Raw genomic sequence first — 22,945 nt, forward strand, 5'->3', positions numbered from 1 at the left:
TCTCGTATGGGAAATATCTCAGGCACCTTTTGAGCTAGGAAGCTGATATTTGGACACAACAATGACCAAGTGATGTGGCTTTCAAGGGTATTTCTGGTTTATTAATTAATGAATTGGTCAATTAATTATTTGATTATTCGATTCATTGCTTAATTGATTGATTTTTTTTAACTTACAGATTGGGATGAAAGGGTGGGGTTTCGGTACTCTGTTAGCCAATTAATTAATAATTTAATTATTTTACCATTATTATTCATTTATTTTCGTTATTAATCACTTGTTTATTTTCTTTCTCATCTGGACAATATCTCAGGCACCTTTTGAGCAAGGCAGCTGATATTCGGACATGACAGTGACCAAGTGATGTAGCTATAAAGGATATTTTTGATCTATTGATTAATCGATTTATTATTTATTTATTAATCAATTATTTATTTATTTTTCCAATTAATGAGTTATTTAATTACTTTTCGAAAAGTTGTAGCTTCGGATGAAACACTAGTAGTTTTGGTATGCTATCATCCAATTGAATGCGATATAATTTTATGATTAATGTTTATTGATTTTAATTATGCAATTAATCAATCAATTATTGTACACCTATCCCTCCCAATAACATCTCTTTGTGCTGCATGGCGGTATCGCTGGGTGCCTAAGGTGCCCCGGCAATGCAGCACTGGAGGATATTATTTATTTATTTACTTGACATGGCGGCGGTGTACTTTGAATGTATCTGTACTTGTTTTGGCTTTTTTTTTTGACATAACTTTATATTGATCGATGCATTTCATAACTTGCATCTTATTATATCTTGATTTATAATTATTATTATTATTATTAGCCCACGTTGGACTCGGCCCGAAAATGGGGGCTTATGGATTTGGTCTCGGCCGTCCGTGCATCTGCAACCACATCTCGGAGATGTATGGACTGATTTTGTTTATACTTGGCAAAAAGACGCAGAAGATTTTGTTTTGTCATCCGACCAAAGATGGCTGACTGACAGCCTTTAACACTCCATACAGCGCAATTCCTAAAACCATGGCAGGGGCTATGGCATTTTCTGTCTTTTTCTTCTTGTTGTAATCTATTATTGTAATTATTGTAAAATGTAAACATGCTTTCAATTCGAATTGAAACACTGACCATTTTAGTCCTCAGACTTTTGTCATGTGCTTTTTGCAATAAACCAAAACGATTGATACTCATGTATAATGTTTTGGTGATAATGGTGATCATGATATCATGGGTCACGTGGTACTGGTGCCATCTTGTTTAAATTCATTTTCTCGGCAATAGGTCCGATTTGACAAAATATTCACCATAGTATGCATCTACTCAAGAATAATTTAAAAGTGATAATTATGTCATAGGTCATGTGGTACGGGCACCATCTTGGGGAAAAAGCGGAAAACTTTGGACCTCTATATCTTTGAAACCGCTCATGGAAATAAATGAAACATAGCTCATTGTAAATAACTCATTGGTGCCTTCATTATGACATTGTAGCGGCTACCGCTGGGTTTTCACAATCGCCTTGCACCTATCAAGGACGCGGAGCGATCACCATGCCGGGCTCGTCCAGGACGCCCGGGCAGGCCCGCGCTCAACTTGCCAGGCCTCGGTCGGGACGCCCGGGCATGCCCGGGCAGGCTCGCCCTCAACTTGCCAGGCCGCAGCCAGGACGCTGGGCCACGCCCCCGCTCGCCTTTTCTGGGCAAACGCTCCGGGATAATATGTATATATATTGCTGCCCGATAAACGGGCTTTTCAGAGTGCCTGAGTGTTTGGTTTGATTAAAGCAACTCGGATGAATTCCAGCTTTTTGTCGCGTCCATTCTTCCGATCGACGTGGGAGCCCCAGCTCCTTCATTGGTGACCTACCGACATGGACACGGCAGTCGCCCTTAAACTGCCTACCTTCTGGGAGGCTCACGCGGCGGTTTGGTTCGCACAGGCGGATTCCCTGTTCGCCCTGCGAGGCATCACGGCCGACGACACCCGCTTCCACCATGTGGTAGCAGCGCTCGGTTCGGCCACCGCGGCCCGCGCCCTGAGCCTCCTCGAGAGCCCGCCAGCCGCTGACAAATACGGCGCGATTAAGGAGCTTCTCCTCGACGCTTTCGCCCTCCCATCGGCGGAACGTGCACGGCGCCTGCTCGACCTGCCCGAGCTCGGCGACACGCGCCCTTCCGAGCGAATGGACTACATGCTTTCACTGCTCGGCGAGCACTCTCCGGCATTCCTGTTCTGGGAGCTGTTCCTCCGTCAGCTGCCTAACCCGGTACGCCTCGCCCTGGCAAGCACGACGATCACAGATCCCCGGGCCCTTGCCAGAGAAGCCGACAAGATCTCCGCCGCAGGTCAGCGCATCGCAGCGGCGACATGGGACCCACCGCCGTCCGACGCAACACCCATGGCGCCCGAGCACCCGGCACGGTCGACGACCGAACTGCCGACGCAATTGGCGGCCGCTACACCGAGCCGACCACCTCCAGCACGACGACCGGGGCCTCCACCTGACCAAGCGTGGTGTTACTATCATGCCAGGTTCGGACAGAAGGCCCGGACATGCTGACCCCCGTGCACCTTCGGCAGGCCGGGAAACGGCCGGGCCGGCGTTCATTACCAGCCATGAGCGCCGGCCACACGGGCAACTTACTGTTCATCACGGATAAAGCGTCCGGACGGCGCTTCCTGTGCGACACCGGCGCCCAACTGAGTGTCATACCCGCCTCTGACCAGGACAGGCAGTCCGCGGTTGGCGGCCCCTCCTTGGTTGCGGCCAACGGATCGACCATCCGCACCTTCGGCCCGCGCAACATCACCCTCTGCTTCGGCGGCCAACGCTTTGCTTGGACGTTTGTAACTGCAAACGTGCCCATGGCTCTGCTAGGCGCCGACTTCCTCTGCGCACACGGACTGCTGGTGGACGTCCAACGGCGTCGTTTAATCAACGCCAAAACCTTCAGCTCCCTGGTATGCACATTGAGCAGCTCCGCGCCGACCGAGCTGGCATGCGCCGTCCCGGCGGCGAACGAGTTTGCTCGCCTGCTCACGGAGTTCCCGGCCCTCACGCGGCCGACGTTTTCGGCCGTCGCAGTACGGCATGGGATCGAGCACCACATACCAACCACGGGCCCGCCGGTCTACGCCAGGGCCCGCCGCCTCGACCCAGCCAAGCTCGCCGTGGCGAAGGCCGAATTCGACGCGTTGGAGCACCTCGGCATCGTGCGGCGCTCCGATAGCGCATGGGCCTCGCCACTGCACATCGTGCCAAAGCCGGGGGGTGGATGGCGCCCGTGTGGCGACTACCGCCGTCTCAATGACGCTACCACCCCCGACAGGTACCCGATCCCGCATATCCAAGACTTCTCCGCCCGTCTGGCGGGACGGGTCATTTTTTCGAAAATTGATCTCATACGGGGATATCACCAGGTACCTGTCAGGGCGGCCGACGTCCCGAAAACGGCAGTCATCACGCCGTTCGGCTTATTCGAATTCTTGCGGATGCCGTTTGGTCTCAAGAACGCGGCTCAGGCGTTCCAGCGCTTGATGGACGGCGTGCCGCGTGACCTGCCGTTCCTTTTCGTTTACCTGGACGACATCCTCGTCGCCAGCACGTCCCGGGCCGAGCACCTCCTCCACCTCCGAACACTGTTCGGGCGCCTCAGCGAGCACGGCCTCATCGTCAACCCGGCCAAATGCCACTTCGGCACGACGGCCGTTGATTTTTTGGGCCACCACATCACCAAGAACGGGGCCGTGCCGCTGCCAACCAAGGTCGAGGCCATCACCACGTTCCCGCGTCCCCGCACCATAAAGGCCCTGCAGGAATTCCTGGGAATGGTGAATTTTTATCACCGCTTCGTGCCCCGTGCTGCTCAACTCATGCGGCCCCTCTACGAAGCCCTCCGGGGCAAGCCGGCCAAGCACGACATCGCCTGGTCCGCAGCAATGGATGCGGCCTTCCAAAGCTCAAAGCAGGCCCTCGCCGACGCAACACTGCTCGCTCACCCGGTGCTCAACGCTCCCATCGCCCTCACCACGGATGCCTCCGACTACGCGGTGGGCGCCGTACATGAGCAATGGGTGAACGGGGTTTGGCAGCCACTCGCTTTTTTCAGCTGGCAGCTCCGGCCGAACGAGCTCAAATACAGCACGTTTGACCGGGAGCTCCTCGGTCTACACCTGGCCGTCCGCCATTTCCGCCACTTCCTGGAGGGCCGACCTTTCACGGCGTTCGTCGACCACAAGCCGTTGGTTTACGCCATGGCCAAGGTCACGGAGCCGTGGTCGGCCCGCCAACAGCGCCACCTCTCCGCCGTGTCGGAGTTTACCACGGACATCCGGCACGTCGCCGGCAAAAACAACACCGTGGCCGACTGTCTTTCCCGGGCCAGCGCGAATGCGGTCCACCTGGGCGTGGACTTTGCGCTTATGGCGGCGGACCAAACCACCGACACCACGGTGCAAGCCCTCCGGGCGGCGGACACGGGCCTCCGCCTGGCCGACATCCCCTTCGCGGACACTGTCCTGCTCTGCGACGTCTCCCAAGGCCAGCCTCGCCCCATCGTGCCCGTCACCTGGCAACGCCGCATCTTCGCCTCCCTCCACGGCCTTTACCACCCGGGCCGGAAAGCTTCCCAGAAGCTGGTGTCGGCGCGATTCGTCTGGCACGGCCTTCGTCGGGACGTCCGCGATTGGACCAGCACCTGCACGGCCTGCCAACTGGCCAAGGTCCACCAACACACCCAGGCCCCGCTGGCACCTTTCACCGTGCCCGAACGACGTTTCGACCACATCAACGTGGATCTGGTGGGCCCCCTCCCGCCGTCACGGGGGTTCACAAACCTGCTCACCATGGTGGACAGGACCACCAGGTGGCCGGAGGCCGTTCCCCTCGTCTCCACCACCACCGCCGACGTGGCGCAGGCTTTCATCGCCACCTGGGTCGCCCGCTTCGGCGCACCGGCGGACATCTCGTCAGACCGCGGACCACAGTTCACCTCCGAGCTGTGGGGCACGGTCGCCCGCAACCTGGGGGTCAAGCTCCACCGTACTACGGCCTACCACCCCCAAGCAAACGGGTTGTGCGAGCGATTCCACCGCTCCATGAAGGCCGCGCTCATGTCCGGCCTTCAAGACGGCGGTTGGGCCGACCGACTGCCGTGGGTCCTTTTGGGCCTCCGCACGGCCCCCAAGGAGGACCTCCAGGCATCCACCGCCGAGCTGGTCTATGGCCAGGCGCTACGCGTCCCGGGCGAATTCGTGCCCGACGCTACCAGTCCCTGGTCCGCAGCTCACCAGCGCTCGGACCTCCAGGAGGCCGCCCGACGGTTTGCCCCCGTGCCAACATCCCACCACGGTGACCCCCAGTCCTACGTCCCCCCAGCACTTCGCACAGCGGAGTATGTTTTTGTGCGTCACGACGCACATCGGGGGCCACTCAGGCCGCCGTACGACGGGCCCTTCCGGGTGCTGCGACGGGACGACAAGTCGTTCGTCATCGACATCGGCGGCAGGTCGGACCGGATTGCGGTGGACCGCCTCAAGCCGGCGCACGTGGACGTCGACCACCCACCACGGGTGGCCCTTCCGCCGCGGCGAGGCCGCCCCCCGTCCACGGTGCCCCCCACTCGACCGCCCACCACCACACCGGACCCCCTCCCACGACCCGCCAGGGGTCGCTTCGGCCGGGTCATCAGGACCCCCCTCAAATTGACCCTGCCGGTGCAAGTCGATTCTGGGGGGACGTGTGTAGCGGCTACCGCTGGGTTTTCACAATCGCCTTGCACCTATCAAGGACGCGGAGCGATCACCATGCCGGGCTCGTCCAGGACGCCCGGGCAGGCTCGCCCTCAACTTGCCAGGCCGCAGCCAGGACGCTGGGCCACGCCCCCTCTCGCCTTTTCTGGGCAAACGCTCCGGGATAATATGTATATATATTGCTGCCCGATAAACGGGCTTTTCAGAGTGCCTGAGTGTTTGGTTTGATTAAAGCAACTCGGATGAATTCCAGCTTTTTGTCGCGTCCATTCTTCCGATCGACGTGGGAGCCCCAGCTCCTTCAACATCATAATTTGACAAGTACAACGCGTGGTCTGATATTTGAAATTTGTTGAGCATGATCTATGCAACAATTATATTTTTGAATGTAAATTTATGACGTTATCGCTCACCTGGTCTGGCAGCCATATTGGATGAAAGGAAAAAAAAAAAAACTTCAAGAGTCGAGTTGGCTCGCACAAAGTCGACTGTGCAGGGTAACTATTTCTATATATACCATCTAGTTTTTTTTTAAAGTAATTCTTCACTATTCAGAGAAAGGCCCAAAGACGATATAGAGCACGCTATTTCAAAACGTTGACTGATTCGGACGAAACTTGCTGGATGAGTCCCTATGTGACAAGAACAAGCCGATTAGAATTTGGTTGAGGTCTGGAGGATGCAGATCCAGCCTCTCGCTGGGCTCCAAAACCTAAAATGTTCAGCTTGGCAGAGGTACGCACTCTACTGAGTGTATGCTCTGTTCCTTTTGATTTCTCCTGTCTAATGGACACATGCTCAATCACACCCTTTCCTCCAAGGCTTCAAGTAGGCGATACCCATTGTCTTTTCGACCACCATTAACCCTAACTAATCCAACACTCTTACTTGCAGGTTGAAAATGTTTTTTTTCCCATTCTGTATCTTATCACTTGCAAAATCGAAGATTTTTCAAGTGTATTGGTCGGTTGCGTTTGTGGGTCTGTCTGTTTGTTTGTCTGTTTGTCACCGGCCTCCAGGTCACAATTCTAAACTGATCGTCATGAAACTTCACCAAGTTGTCTTAGGTCGTCTCAATTGAGAAGCCTATTGATTTTGAGGTCAAAGGTCATTTGGAGGTCAAATTTCTAAAATCGCCATTTTAAATCCGATTGACTTGAAAATTGAATAACATTTGTATATTGAGTCTAAATTGGGAAATTATCTATTTTTGAGGTCAAAAGGTCAACTCAATGTCAAATTTGAAAAGTCATCAATTTCCATCCAAAAAGCAGTCAATTCTCAACCGATTGACTTGAAAATTGAACAGCATTTGCATATCAAGTCACCAAATTGGGAAACATACTATTTTTGAGGTCAAATGTCAAAGGTCAACTGAAGGTCAAACTTCCAAAATCATCAATTTTCATCTGAAAAACCTGTCAATTTTCATCCGATTGACTTGGTAAATTGAACAGCATTTGCACATTGTGTCAATAAATAGGAAAACCAACTATGTTTGAGATCAAAAGGTCAAAGGTCAACTCAAAGTCAAACTTCTAAAATCATCATTTTTCATTTGAAAAATCGTCACTTTTCATCCTGTTGACCCGAGCTTTGATCAAGATTGTAAATTTTAATCTTCATGAAATGGACAATTTGCTGTATCAATGGAAAACTTTTGGGGGGGGGGGGGGGCGGATTTTGTAAGTATCGTGCTGCGCATGACGTCTTCTTGTTTTATTGTTCGTTAATTCTCTTTTTTTTTTTTTTTCGAAATGTTCAACTGTGGCTGTATTGTCAGTTCATTGTCTTATACCCTCCATAACCTCGTTCTTCCATGAGCCTTGATCTTGTATAGGAAAAAATAATTCAAAACAATTCGTCAAAGTATTTATCCTAATTGAGGAAGTTGTGGATAAATGCGTTTGGTATATACTTCATGTGAAAATACATTGTGCATTTGTAATTTGTTACCTCCGCCACCAAAGGTGGATGGAGGTTATGTTTTCACCACTGTGTCTGTCTGTCTGTTTTTTGTCCGTTTGTTTGTGAATAAGATATCTCAAAAAGTTGTGGACGGATTCGGACGAAATTTGGCAGAGATGTAGCGTATGTGATAACGACGAAATGATTAGATTTTGGTGAAGATCCAGATTTGGATCCGGCTACTAGAATTTTTAAGTGATTCTTCACCATTGGGAGGTAGGGCCAAACACGATACATAGCAGGATATCTCAAAACGTTGTGGACAGATTTGGACAAGACTTGGTGGACAGGTTTTTTGTGTGACAAAGAAGAATCGATTCAATTTTGGTGAAGATCCGGATTCAGCTCGTAGAATTTTGTAATCTATTCTTCACCATTGAGTGATATGGCCAACCAGGTGGAGGTATGCTCTCTACTGGGTGCCGTTCTAGTTTTTTTTCTGAGATCAAAATACAAACATCAACATTGTGAACCTGCAGGGACATCACTTCACAGAGTACTGCCCTTCCTCAGATGGTTGCTAAGCTGTGTGTCTCATCTACTGGCATTGTCTGGGAGACTTTAAGGCTCCCACAGTGTCTTTCGTGAAGGGTAGGCGAGTTATCACCAGCACCCTTGAACATATTGCAAATTTCCTCCTGAATCGCCTTCGGTTGAACAGGAAGCATGGCGAGCCGGTTTGTGAAAGCCTTGGGCTGACCCCACAAGAAGTTGGGAACAAATTGAGCCATTAGAGTAGTAGTAGTAGTAGTAGTAGTAGTAGTAGTGGTAGTAGTAGTAGTAGTAGCAGCAGCAGCAGCAGCAGCAGCAGCAGCAGCAGCACACAAAAAAAAACAAAAAACCTCATTTCCCCTATAAATGACCTCGTAACTAATCCTGATCTTATTCCAGGGGATTAATCCTTTTTTTTCCCTAATATGATAAAGGATTTGCTGCCATGCATATACTTGTTTTCCTTGGTGGAGCTTGTTCATAACCTGCACACAGAACAAATACATGTGGAGATGCCGGTGCACTTTGACATGAGTTGCAAGGAAATTAGACACACTATTTGGAAATCAACACAATGTATGGGATTAGAACGCAGGATCTCCGGATCTTGAGCTGTCTGTAAATACTGGATCGCCAATTAGGCCAAATAAAATTTTGTTGGAGTGAACACCCAGATGTATTAGCAGAGCTGTGAAACGAGACATTCTGTGAATCTTTTATTTTTATTTTTATTTATTTATAATATCTGACCACAAAGAAAAGTAATAGGATTTTTGAATGTGGGTGAACTTGTCTTGCAGATGGAAACATTAAAACTGATGGCTTCAGCATCGACGCTTGCCGCAACATCGTGTCTCTCCTGGATGTATCCTTTTCTGTTTATTATTATTATTATTATTGTTGTTATTATGACTTGCAAAATCGAAGATTTGCAACTATATTGGTTGGTCTTCTCTGTTAATAATCCCTGACATTGATCTGAGATTGATCTCGTTGTACTGATCATTGTATCATCGAGCTGTTTTCTTTTATAACTGTGTTTCTCTTGTAATTGTTGTTGGCTCTTTCGTAATTTCTTTGACCTCTGATAATCTCTCCAATTAAATATTTTAAATTCGACCCGGAGTGGTTATTGAGTCAGTTCAACGTCACCTTTATACACCAAACACTAAAGATTTATTTAGACACCTTCATACACCAACTACGATAGGAACATACCCTCTAAACCCTTTAGATCCAAACGACTATTTGAACAGACCCATTAGGCCTATTAGACCCCACACACCCCTCCATGACCCCCTTCGACCTCTTTATATCCCTTTAAACCCTTTAGCCGCTGATGACTATTGGAATAAACCCTTTTAAGACCCCTTCTGTCCTCCTCAAATCCCTATAAGCCCTCACTAGACCCTCTTTAGATCATAATTACGATTGGAAAATACCCTTTGGACCTGTAGACCAGTTTGATCCTTTTAGATGCACACCACACAAACATCGATAGTCTTCTTGCAATATACAGACTATACCTATTTCAACAAGTAATGTGAAAACCCCACTCACCTGGAAGGAGGATACCCTGCTAGAATCACCTTTAGTGTCTTTAGTCCCCTTTTTGAAGCAATGTTTTACAGCTGGAGGCCCTTCCTGCCACCAACCCTGTTAGTCGCTTCTTGTGACGCACAGGGAATTACCAGGAAACTGGTACTCAATTTGTCGACCTCGGAAGGATGACAGGCTGAGTCAGTGAGTCAACCCCCTGGCGTTAATTCAACGATCGACCAGGATTTGAACCCAGGATCCTTGGATCCCAAGCCAGCACCCTAACCGCTAAGGCAATACCAGGCTTATGATACTCTGCTAGTTCGAACATGATTTGTATATTGGATCACTGAATTGGTTCACCAATCAAAAGCTCGAGGCCTATTGTTTTCAGGGTCAAAAGGTAAAAGGACAAGCATAATCATATAAAATAAACTATTTCCTTCATGTAGACTTCAAATTTGAACAGGATTTGCATATTTGGTTATGTGTTGAGTTGCATGGTTTGGTCATGTGTTGAGGAAGGATGAAAGTGACTGGTTGAGAAGAGTGATGGAAATGAATGTAGAAGGGAGTAGAGGATGGGGAAGACCGAGAAAGACTTGGCTAAAGATGGTCGAAGAAGAAATGTGGGCAAGGGGTTAACAAGGGGAGATGCAGAAAATAGGACAAAATGGAGAAGATTGTCATGGGGACCGCAAGGCTAACCCCCGCTCTTGCAGGGAAAATGGCCTTAAAATGCCTGTTGTTGTTGTTGTATTTGCATATTGGGTTACTGAATTGGTTCACAAAATAGGAACGATCGATTGAGCCGTTTTTACATGTCAGTCGTTTCCATGACAACAATTTCACCCCATTATAGTGAAATAGGACTTTTTGTGAATTTTTTTTTATAACCTCAAATAATTTTTCAATAAGTCAAATTGAAACTTACACCGCTTATTTGTATGTATGTGTAGTATTTGTGAGTAACATTTAATCAAAAATAGTCAAGGGTTAAGGCCATTCGAAACATACAAAACACCTATTGGGCCATAATTACAACATTTCTTATTTATAACATTAAATCATGTAAAACATTCAATCAGGTCAAATTTTCCAAATTTTTTAATTGCTGTTTCCATGGCAACTATTTTTCATTTGGATTTTGCAAGTATCGTGCTGTGCACAACATCTGGTTTGATTGTATGTCAATCGCCTACAGGTCACAATTCAACACCGATCTTCATGAATCTTGTAGAGCACGTCATTGGCTGGAAGCCTATTGTTTTTGAGGTCAAAAGAGGAGGCAGCCTCCATCGTGCAAAGCCAGAACCCCATTGTTTTTTTTTGTTCCATAGGACAAGGTCACAGCAACTGATTTCGCAAGTGCTGGTCTTTGACCGCTTGTTATTATTTTTTTCTTCTGTCCACAAATGCTTCGTTTCCCATTTTAAATTACATTTCTCAGCAGAAGCATTTGCACTAATATTAGCTTTGCTACTAAATTATTAACTGGATTTTGTGGTGATCAGAGTTTTATCATCGGTGCCAACAAGGAGTTGTGGTGTTGGTTCATATGCAGCCTATGTGTCTGCTGAGCTGCTTCATTTTCTGTGGGTGTGGCTTTGCCACTGATGCTGCAATGAAAATGTATCTAAGTTGAACCCAGGTGTGATGCTCTCTCTAACCACTGAGAGGCGTCTATAAGAACTCGGACGACTGCTGCTCCGGCACACTCCTGTGACATTTAATCTGAGACATGTAGACTCGGATGGTGCGTATACGTAGATAATCTAGGCTTGCTTGCATTGATTGATATTACTGAACTTTCTTTATGATTCCATGATCCTGATATATATTGCATGATTGTATTTCTACAGGATATTGCCAGAGATCAAATTGTCATTAAACCTACCTACAGGACAATGTTGTGGAACTGATTTCCATTACAATTAATGACAATTTGATCCAATCGAGAACGAGAGGCGAATGTGGGTGACATGGCGGGACACAGGATGATTCAGGTGCCGCAATTGGCAGCCGACCCGCAAGCAGCGGACGCGGGCGCGGAACTGATACATTGGCTGAAAACCTTAGACAATCAATTCAAGGCCCAGGAAACCGCTGTCACTGATGAAACTCCGCGCGTGACACGAGCGCCATCCAAAGACTGCTCGTACGAACTACAAGCTCCTGCTTCGGCGGGGAAAACTCTAGCTGGCTCTGAAACTCCGCGCGTGACACGAGCGCCCTCCGGAGGCTGCACGTACGAACTACAAGCTATTGCGGCATGGAAAACTTTAGCTGGCGTTGGATCCACACGCGAGGCGCGATCGTCTCGCCTGGATGGCTCGGCAGGACCACCTGGCCTGGCTCGGGCTATTATCCCTCTTATGATCGAGGGAATTTTTGCTGGAGCTTTAATCGATACAGGGTCTACTGATAGTTATGTTGATTTATCGATTGGTGCAAAAACATGGATGGCCGATTATTGGGACAAGACATCGGATCTTTATGGCCTCTCAAGGGCTTCGGCTCAGCACAAAAGGGGAATGTCGATTGAAGCTTGTGATACCACCGTTTAGAGGCCATTTTTCCCCACAAAGCGGGGGTTGGCCTTTTCGGGGACCGTGGTAGTTGTTGTTTTTTTGGTCCCCTTTTTGAAGCAATGTTTTACGGCCGGATGCCCTTCCTGACGCCAACCCTTTTTGCCGCCTTCAACGACAAACAGGGAATTACCAGTGAACTGGTACTCAATTAGCCGACCTCGGAAGGATGACAGGCTGAGTCAACCCCCCTGGCATTAATTCGGCGATCGACCGAGATTCGAACCCAGGATCCTAGGATCCTAAGCCGGCACCCTAGCCGCTAGCCCAACACCAGGGTCTTGATAAAGGGACAAATATTCCCAGATGTGTATCTCATGGTCTTACCAGCATTATGTGCAGATGTTTTGCTCGGACATGATTTTCTTAAGCGACATGGACGGTTGGAAATGGAATTTGGTTGCCCTGACACACTTGCTGTGTGCGCCCTTGCAGGGATGGAAATTGAGCCGCTGTCGCTGTTCCCCAATATGACCACGGACTGCACACCTGTAGCGGTTAAATCGTGACGCTACTCACGAGCTGACGCACAATTCATTGCGGAAGAAACGGCCCAGCTCTTAAAGGAAGGTATCATAGAACCTAGTCGGACGCCATGGCCGGCCCATGTCCTGGTGGTACGAAGTGAAGCGCATCGCAAACGCATGGTAATCGACTATTCGCAGACGATTAATCGATTTACACAGCTGGACGCCTACCCCCTTCCGGGGATGGACTCCCTGGTTCGACAGGTGGCCCAGTACTCGGTCTACAGCACTCTCGATCTGCGTAGTGCGTATCATCACATCCCCATCTCCGAGGCCGACCGTATCTATGCCGCGTTTGAATCGGGTCAGAGGTATACCAGTTCACCCGGCTACCTTTTGGGGTCACGAACGGGGTCGCGTGTTTTCAGAGGGCTATGGACGACCTCATCGCTAAGGAGAACTTGACCGACGTCTTTGTATATCTGGACAATCTTACGGTTTGCGGGCATGACCAGGAGCATCATGATGCAAATCTGAAGCGCTTCCTCGAGGTCGCGCAGCGGTATCGCTTAACCATGAATGAGGCTAAGTGTCGTTACTCCGTGCGCACGATAGATCTTCTGGGGTACACCGTGACCCACGGCTCTGTTGCTCCGGATAAGGAGCGTCTGCGACCCTTGCACGACATGGCACCGCCCTGCGATCGAGCTTCGCTGAAGCATGCTCTCGGGCTGTTCGCCCATTATTCTAAGTGGGTGCAAAATTTATCCGTGAAACTCCGCCCACTTGTGGACTGCGAAGCGTTCCCCATGAGCCTTGATGCCAAGGCTGCTTTTCATGGCCTTAAGTCCGACATCGCTGGGGCCGCTGTGGCGACGATTGACGAGAACAAATCTTTCGTTTTGGAAAGTGATGCCTCACATCATGCGATAGCTGCGACTCTCTCCCAGGGGGGGCGCCCTGTGGCTTACTTTTCATGAACTCTCACCTCCGCTGAGCGGAGACATTCGTCGGTCGAAAAGGAAGCGTACGCGATCGTCGAGTCTATTCGCCGTTGGCGTCCCTACTTGCTCGGACGTTGCTTCCAAATCATCACGGACCAACAGAGCGTTACGTTTATGTACGACACCCTGCATGCTCAACGCATTAAGAATGAGAAAATCACTCGCTGGCGCATCAAACTCACCGATTTCTGCTGCACCATCAAATATCGCCCGGGGAGGGATAACCTGGTTGCCGACGCTTTATCGCGGCCGGCAACGTGTGCGGGCCTCATATCTTTGGAGGGTCTGGGCGCTTTGCACGACACTCTGTGTCATCCTGGGGTGACGCGTTTCGCTCATTTTGTGCATTGTCGTAATCTGCCATACTCGGTTGAGGACATTTGCCAGGTCTGTCGCGACTGTGCTATATGTGCGGAACTCAAACCTTGTTTTTACAACCCTCCCATGGGGACGCTGGTCAGGGCTACTAGGCCGTGGGAGCAATTGGCAATGGATTTCAAAGGGCCGCTGCCGGCGTCGGGTAACTCTCGTTACCTGCTCACTATCGTTGATGAGTACTCGCGATTACCTTTTGCTTTCACGTGCGCAGATATGACGGCCGCCACAGTTATATGGTGTCTGCAGAACTTGTTTTCTATGTTTGGGAATCCGGCCTACGTGCATACCGATCGAGGTGCGGTGTTCCTGTCCCAGGAAGTGAGGAGCTTCTTACTTCAGCATAATGTCGCTTCTAGCTATACCACCCCGTATAGACCACAGGCGAATGGGCAGGTCGAACGCTTCAATGGGATTATATGGAGGGCCGTCACGCTAAGCCGAAGGTCCCTCGGCCGGGGCCTAGATAAATGGGCTTGGTCGTTACTTGCGGCGCTGAACTCGATCAGGGCTTTACTATGTACGGCCACCAACCAGACTCCTCACGAACGGATGTTTCATCACCCGAGGAGCCCAGTGAGTATCCGATCTTTACCTAGTTGGCTCGCTGAGCCCGCCCGGGCCGGCCTACCTCAAACGTGCGGTTCGCACGAGCAAGTATGATCCACTAGTGGATAAGGTGCAGGTACTCCAGGCTAATCCCGAGCATGCTCGCGTGTTGATGGCAGATGGACGCGAGTCCACTGTCTCCGTACGCCACCTGGCCCCTTGCGGGGCCATCGACCCTTGCGAGGACATCGACGAACCAATTTACGAGTCTATGGACTCTTCCGTGGCTCTGCCTATGGAACATCTGCCGTCCCGCCCGTCGCAAAATACACCCCTGCCTGTAGGCACTGTGGTGCCCCCTCCGTCACCTGCCTCTGGGGGCTACTCTGATGCGGGGTACTCCGGGCTTGGGGATGTAGTACCCGGTAGTTTCCGGACCCGTGCGGGCAGGGAAATTCGCCGCCCTGATCGCTACGGATGGACCGACTGACATGGACTGACATCACTACTCTACTAATGCTGCTGCGTGCTTGATTCCTGCCTAGCGGAAGTGTAGTTCTAACGGCGGGGAGAATGTAATGAAAATGTATCGAAGTTGAACCCAGGTGTGATGCTCTCTCTAACCACTGAGAGGCGTCTATAAGAACTCGGACGACTGCTGCTCCGGCACACTCCTGTGACATTTAATCTAAGACATGTAGACTCGGATGGTGCGTATACGTAGATAATCTAGGCTTGCTTGCATTGATTGATATTACTGAACTTTCTTTATGATTCCGTGATCCTGATATATATTGCATGATTGTATTTCTACAGGATATTGCCAGAGATCAAATTGTCATGAAACCTACCTACAGGACAATGTTATGGAACTGATTTCCATTGCAGATGCAATGCCCCCCATTACCAGTCAGCTGGTACTCATTTTTCCAACCTTGGATGGATGATTGGCTGAGTCAACCCACCTGGTGTTAATTCAATGGAATGACAGGGGCTCAAACTCAGGACCCTAAGATCTCAAGCTAGCTACCTGAACCGTTAAACTATCACCAGGCTATAAAGATGGAGCGATTGTCAATGAGTGCATGTGCTGTGATGTCATAGGCTATTTCACTGGTATTCACCTGAAGTGCACTGCCAATGGTGAGCCGTTCAGGTGATTACCAGAATGTAAGGTTAAACATTTATTTATATGTTAAAAATTGTAATGTCTACAGTAAAGCTATAGAAAATATTAATTACCATGACAGCAAAATGGATATCTGTGGCTAGCTATAATCACAGTATATTATACATCTGAACCAATTCTGATCATTTCAAATACGGTACAAAACATCGTTTGTTTAACTTTATTTATGAAAATGGTGTTACAGTTGTCCACATCCGAGCCAGTTTCCTGGTCTGAATCTTGACAAACCACTATTATAGTCATACTCGTCCACCCGTTTGGGCACTCCGAGCAGGGTCAAGAGCTACATTGCTGCTCTACCATACTTCTGTGGAGCGTCTGACCTGGTTGAGCGACATGCCGGTACTTCCCTCATGCCTGGTACCGAATTGGTGGCATGAGTGGTTTGCAATGCCAGACGCATGGTACATTCTGTACGGGATGATAGTTGTCCCCAAACCTAATCTGTCCTTTAACAGATGGTTAAGAGCCACTGCACTCCACGGTCAGGGCAACGTGAATCACTCCACAGTGAACAAGTTACTTTGCAAAGTGTATTGAAAAATAGGGGAGGGATAACAAAATAAGCAATGATTATACAATTATTATACACCCAGGTTTTTTTTTTGTTTGTTTTTTTTGTATACAAGATCGAGGCTCGTGAAAGAGCGAACATTAATCACACAGAAAGACAAACTGACACATAAAACATATAACATCGGGAGCGGTAGACAAGATGGGGAGAGAGGAGGAAGGACACAAACAACATTATTTTGAGAGCAGGGACCGAGAGACATGGAGACATGGAGAGATCTGTGAGAGGGAGAGGGCAATGGGTAGGGGGCATGGGAAGGGGGGGGGGGGTGGGAGAGGTATAAAACATATGGACACTGCCAGGACTTCCAGGAAAGAAGTTGGAATTTCAAACCGTATTATGGGAAGGCGTATTATGGGAACGTATTATGGGAAGGCCCTTAATTATATAACATTAAGGCCTCAGGCACACCATGCGAAATAAATGTTCAGGAAGCGCACAAGAATGAAAATACTATTGCTGTATTCAGGTGAGCGCAGCAAGTCCCAAAAGGAAAAATGTGGCATGGCGGGGAACGAGTCTGGTCTTCTGCCGAGGCATGATCGCATGCCAGCAGGCAAGGTGGCGGAGACCTGCAGGCACGACCTCCAGCTTCTGTCTGGGAAGCGCTGAGGTGAAGGGATGTGTCTGCTATTCCGACCATGCATGTAGAGAAAACTGCACAGCTCCAGCAATATGGACCAAGGAGCAACTCCTCCTAGCCCACCTTTCGAACCACATTTATCCCTTCGATGCATGTCCCGCCCTGTGCCGTATTTCGGCTACGCCCATATGGTGCCTATTAGCCAGGCAAGCATAGTCCATGGGTGGGCTCCTACCCTTGATTCCTGACCCTGATAGACGGTTTGTGTGCTTACCAATTTCTTGCCGAAAATTGTTGTCGTAGCTCTGTTTTTCTCAAAAAAGAAGATACAAGACAGATTGCAGAGGGATAAAACAATAAGGGGGTTCAAGGGAGAAACTGTTTTAGACACGAACAGGTAGGGAAGGAAGATGGCAGCTTTCTATGCAAATAACAATTCATTTCCTAATATGGGCATTCTACGTCATGCTTGTGCTAAACATGCATTATGGAGATAACTATCTTCATCTTAACCCCAAGAACGCATTCCCACAACAATAGCATTTATTAATGGGATCTGGGGGTCAAAATGGTGCAATTCGTGAATTGAAAATCCTTTACGGTTTGCTCCCCTCAAAGGTGGGGAGGGTGGGGACCTAGTCTGGGATTAGATACTGGTATGTTTTCATAGAATTTATGTGGATAAAAATTGCGCAAGGCAGCAAAATGCCAAGTGAATTGGTGTTTAAATGTGACAATATCGCATCAATGGTTTACTGAATTAGAACTTTGTTCATGTAAATAAATGTAAATGGTATTTCAAATCATTGGTTTGGTGATTTTTTTTAAATGCAAAAATAATTTTCATTTGTTTCTCGTTTATTTTTTTATTTTTTTCCTCCAAGCCCCCACCCCTGCCATCCCGAAACAGAAATTGTATCTGGTAATGTACCACATAGTAATGCTGCATGAATTGTGCCATGGCGTTAAAAAGGTTCACATACATGTATTTCCCAGTGACTGTTGCTGAACCGGCCGTCAGTTATGCAATTAACAATAGGGGAGGTCGAAAACGTGCTAATATTATATTTTATACTGAAAATACAATGGCTATGGTGATGACATCAAATAAGATCCAAGTGAGAATATGGGGAAATTATGCAGGTGCAAGTCATAACACAAGTCCGACATGCACACACCGTTGCACACCACATCTGTAGAAATCTGAGGAGGAACACTAGATAACAGGTGACTGATATAAAATCAACAAATACAAGTAAAAGCCCCAAATATCTTTGTGTTGTTAATAATTCCGAAAACTTTTGCATAATGCAGGTGTGTGTTTGCATGCTGCCTTTTCTTTATGGGTGGTGGTCCATGGTGCTGCCCTGTTGAGCTCCCCAAGCATACGCATTTGTAAATGGCGTTGTTAACAATTTGATTTTTGAAAGTTGTGTTTTACTGACGGACCTTTCAGAAAGATAGCACGGGCAAACTTGGCCTCACGGAATTCAACTTCTTTTGGAAGAGGATCAAAGCATGGCAGGTATAATTTCAACTTCTCCCTCATGCATCTATTGTCACCATTGGTTTCTGTTTTTTATTATTTATTTTACTCTGTATATGATTGAGACTTGTGGAAGAGTGAGGTGACAAAGGGTGAAATGTCAACGTTCTGACAGTCAGGCCGTAGTTAGAACTAGAACGGAACTCGGTAGAGCGCATACCTCTGCCAGGCTGAACAGTTTATGTTTTGTATCTCACTGATAGGGCGGATCTGGATTCGGACCTGAACCAAAATCTAATCGGTTTGTTCTTGAAACCTACCCAACTCGTCCACCAACTTTAGTCATAAGACATCCACAAGTTTTTAAAATATGTTGTATATCGCTTTTCGCCTGATCTCTCAATGATGAAGAATCGCTTGAATAATTAAATAATTATTGTATCTGCACGCATATTCAGATCTTCACCAAAATCTAATCATTTCGTCCTTGTCACATACACTACTTTTCCGCCAAATATCGTCTGAATCCGTCCACATCCTTTTGAGATATTGTGTTCACAAATAAACAGACAGGGGTGAAGACAAAACCTCCATCCACCTTTGGTGGTGGAGGTAATTACCTCCCCATCATCTTACTCTTGAACTCGGAGGTAATGATCGAGTAAGAGACTGAACGAAAATGATCAAAAGAGGAGGGACAGAGAGAGAGGAAACACAGTAACCTGAGATGAAGAGTTGGGTTTGGTTGGGTCGAGTTAATGGGGGTAGAAAAGATTGCGGGTCGAAACTGAGGCTGGCATGAAATGGCAGTGCACCACTTACCTGAAGCCATGGAGGGAAGCGTGAGATTAAGCAGCCTTAAGAAAGCAGTTTTTTTTTAAAATTATCATTATTTATTATTATTTTTTGGATTAAATATTTGTGGTTTCCCATTCTTCAAGTTTACTTCAAGCTGATGTGGTCTTTATGGACCAGTAAGCTCTAATGAAGCTAATGTCGTTGCCGAAAGATACCTTTAGTTTTGTTTGGATTTGGTTCCGTCAGTAAAAGAGGGGGTTGAAATTGGAAAACAAAAGACATTGATTTATTAACAATAGAAACTGTGCATCTTTCAGTCTGTGGGTGAGAACTACCGTTTCGGCTACTCATTGGTAATCAATGTAAATGCTTCTTTGTATTGAAAACTTTGGTTGTTTTATCTTGTGACTATAAACTCCCAAGCTATCAATTCAATAAAACTGGATGATAGATGGTGAATTGTCCTAGCTGTCCCCCTCTCTTCCCCTCCATGCCCCCCACAGAAAATTTATAAGCAGAACGACATGGACAACTCAGGGGATTTCAACAGTTTTGAGATGCGTCTGGCCCTGAAAGATGCCGGTAAGTTTAATAATATGAGTTTCCTTTCAAAGACCTTCAACGCAGAAAGTCATCAAGCCCATCAAAGCCTCTCCTTTTATTCTTCCAATGGTTGCCAATCCATGGTTTTGTCTGTGCTCTATCCTTTCCAAATGCTGAGCGTCAAGCAAGGAAGCAGCAAGTACCATTTTTACTCTTTGGTATGACTCAGCCGGGATTCGAACCACAATCCAACCAGTCAGAGCAGATACTCTAACCAATACCTCACCATGTCTGTTAATTGCCACGGCTTTGGTTACCATGAACTCGTTTACTGATTTGATAATAACTGGTCAGGCCCATGTTTCCTTTCAAACAAATTGGCCTGAGTTCTTGCACCTCAATTTGTGTTGGTCTTACCTTTGTGTTATACTTGCGGCATTTTCAGGTTATACCTCAATATACTTGAATATACCTTTATTTGGCTAATTTTCCTTATTTGTTATGCAGCCTTTATTTGTCATGACCTTTCCAAGAACCGTTGCTGCACAGTGACATTTAGACGAAAACCAAGTCGCAGCTGTCTTCTTACCGTGGTCACAAGGGGCAAATATTTCACACAACAAACCCTCCAATATCGCAGGGGTTAGATGCCTGGAAAATGCCGCAATAGTTAAAACCGTGATAGTGGATACCAAGGGGCAATGAGAAAAGGGGGTTCGGTTCCTGGACTTTGAGAAAATATTAAGGAAAGTTAGCAGCATCCAGAAATAAACATATCACCATTGAAACAAGCATTCTGAGTGTTGCGCTGCAATACATGTCCCCTACCGGCAGTCTGTCGTCCGGAAAACTGTTGGGGAAATTACCACGGGTTATTTACCCACAGGTTCTGAATCGCTCCCAATCGCTAATTACCTCAGGGCGGGCTCACCTGTGATTCGCACTCGGGACTTCGATTTATACACCTTGCAGACAGGTCAGCAGAAGCACGAGAAAATAAGTTGTTGATAAAGAACCTTTCGAGTCACTAAATATCAGTAATTTATTATATTTTCCGGTTCACGATCAATGATCGATGTGTATATATATATATATATATATATATATATATATATATATATATGTTGCTTGGTTTGGCTCCGCCCCTCCCGAAAGCACGCGTTGTGTCGCGCTGTTGACATTCGCGAGACGAGGCTGAGGGCGCGCGCCGCGCGGTGCGGCTTGAGGAGAACTCTAGAATAAACAAAGTGCCATAACTTTGTCAAAAATGATCGAGACGTCGTGAAGTTCGAACTTGATCTGTAACTTATCGTGAGAAAACCATGTACCAAGTTTGAAATCATTAGCATTAATAGTTTAGGAAAAAAAGTCTGGAAAACTGTTCTTTGCGTGACGGACTGACGGACTGACTGACGGACTGACGGACGGAGGGACGGAGTGCAAACCTATAGTCCCCTCTGGTGTACACCGGTAGGGGACTAATAAAATAATTATGCTCTAAAATAAACAAACACACAAGACTTTTACTTTTTTAATTGATTGCAAAACAGCATTGAGGTGATTTTTACAAAACAGCGAGGTGGGTGATGGTAAACATATTACTGTACATACATACTCTGTCGTACATAGAAATCGCAAGACATAGCTCGGGATGATGATGGGTGTTGGATCATCGGGAGCAAGACGAAGCTGCATTGCCCATAGAAGGATAAGACAATCGTTAGCCACCTTGAGCCCAGAGCAGATCTTTCCTCCTTGGACAGGAAGGTACAATATTGCATTCTCTTCCAGAAAAATCCCATCTTTTTGGCGTTAAAAACCTGCTGTGGCATGAATCCCTTCGGCTTAATTCGTTTGGTGTGTTGCAGTGGGTAGTTTTGTGCAGCATCATGGTTGAATTGTTGAACTCGACCATTCAGCCCCAGGTACCTTGTGGAAACGTTGGTAAATCCGCAATGATTTCTCCGATATCACTGGTCCACTCAAAGGGGTAAAACCGTAATGGTTTCTCCCGTATCATTGGTCCACTCAAAGGGGTAAAACCGGAATGGTTTCTCCCGTATCATTGGTCCACTCAAAGGGGTAAAACCGTAATGGTTTCTCCCGTATCATTGGTCCACTCAAAGGGGTAAAACCGTAATAGTTTCTTCCGTATCATTGGTCCACTCAAAGGGGTAAAACCGTAATGGTTTCTCCCGTATCATTGGTCCACTCAAAGGGGTAAAACCGTAATGGTTTCTCCCGTATCATTGGTCCACTCAAAGGGGTAAAACCGTAATGGTTTCTCCGATATCACTGGTCCAGTGGTCCACTCAAAGTAGTAAAACCGCAATGGTTTCTCCCGTATCATTGGTCCACTCAAAAGGACTTTTTTCTGCTCGCTCCTTGATGCAAACAAGAAGCGCTTTTTCCATCCTTTCAATGTGAGAATGACAGGACTGGAGTTAGACTTTTGCACTTTGCTGGCGGAAACACTTGCACAGATATTTGACTTACATTTACCACACAGTCGATTAATTGATCCTGTAATGAAGGCCCACAGATGATGCACTTTCACTTTTTGCCAACGTATCTAACAATTTGATTCTTTCACACAATGTCGTAACCGTTCTCTGCCTTTTCGCACAATTGATTTTGTCCATCGTTTTACGTTTGGGCACCACTGTTGTGTGGCCACTAGATGTTGTAGATCTAGTATTACAGGATTTCCGTTTGTCATTTCCTGTTTGATGACGATTCGTTATTAAGAGTGCTTTAATAGCGCGTCAAATGTGTTTCCCAATTGCGCTCTTCATCTTTTAAACTAAGCTTCTGATTACTACAACTAACGGTGCGCAAGAAACAACAAAAGGCTCGTAATGGGAGGTAATCGGACACATGGATGCAAACGATGACTTATCTCAGCTCAAATACCTGCGATTGGTCGAAATGAAATACCGCAATAACAGAATCGGGACACAATAGATTATCCGCGATTGGTCGAAACCCGCAATATTGGAGCCCGCGATATTTTAGGGTTAA

General features: G+C 47.4%; 1 protein-coding gene across 3 annotated transcripts in view; it reads left to right on the forward strand.

The window, feature by feature from the left end:
- Positions 1-22,945, forward strand: part of LOC137426898 (calpain-1 catalytic subunit) — a 230,641-nt gene that overhangs the window by 193,128 nt on the left and 14,568 nt on the right. The window contains exons 15-18 of one of the 3 annotated variants that reach the window (XM_078778896.1): positions 9,030-9,094; positions 18,554-18,622; positions 19,885-19,963; positions 21,554-21,636. In XM_078778896.1, the coding sequence (XP_078635022.1) occupies positions 9,030-9,094; positions 18,554-18,622; positions 19,885-19,954 (204 nt within the window). In that variant the 3' untranslated portion in view covers positions 19,955-19,963; positions 21,554-21,636. Of the gene's footprint in view, positions 1-9,029; positions 9,095-18,553; positions 19,964-21,553; positions 21,637-22,945 lie in introns of those variants that run through there. The other 2 variants (XM_078778894.1, XR_013623595.1) reach the window with 2 other exon arrangements.

The sequence above is a fragment of the Myxine glutinosa genome, chromosome 5 (genome assembly GCF_964187855.1).
Source record: "Myxine glutinosa chromosome 5, kmMyxGlut1.1, whole genome shotgun sequence".
Classification (NCBI taxonomy): domain Eukaryota; kingdom Metazoa; phylum Chordata; class Myxini; order Myxiniformes; family Myxinidae; genus Myxine; species Myxine glutinosa.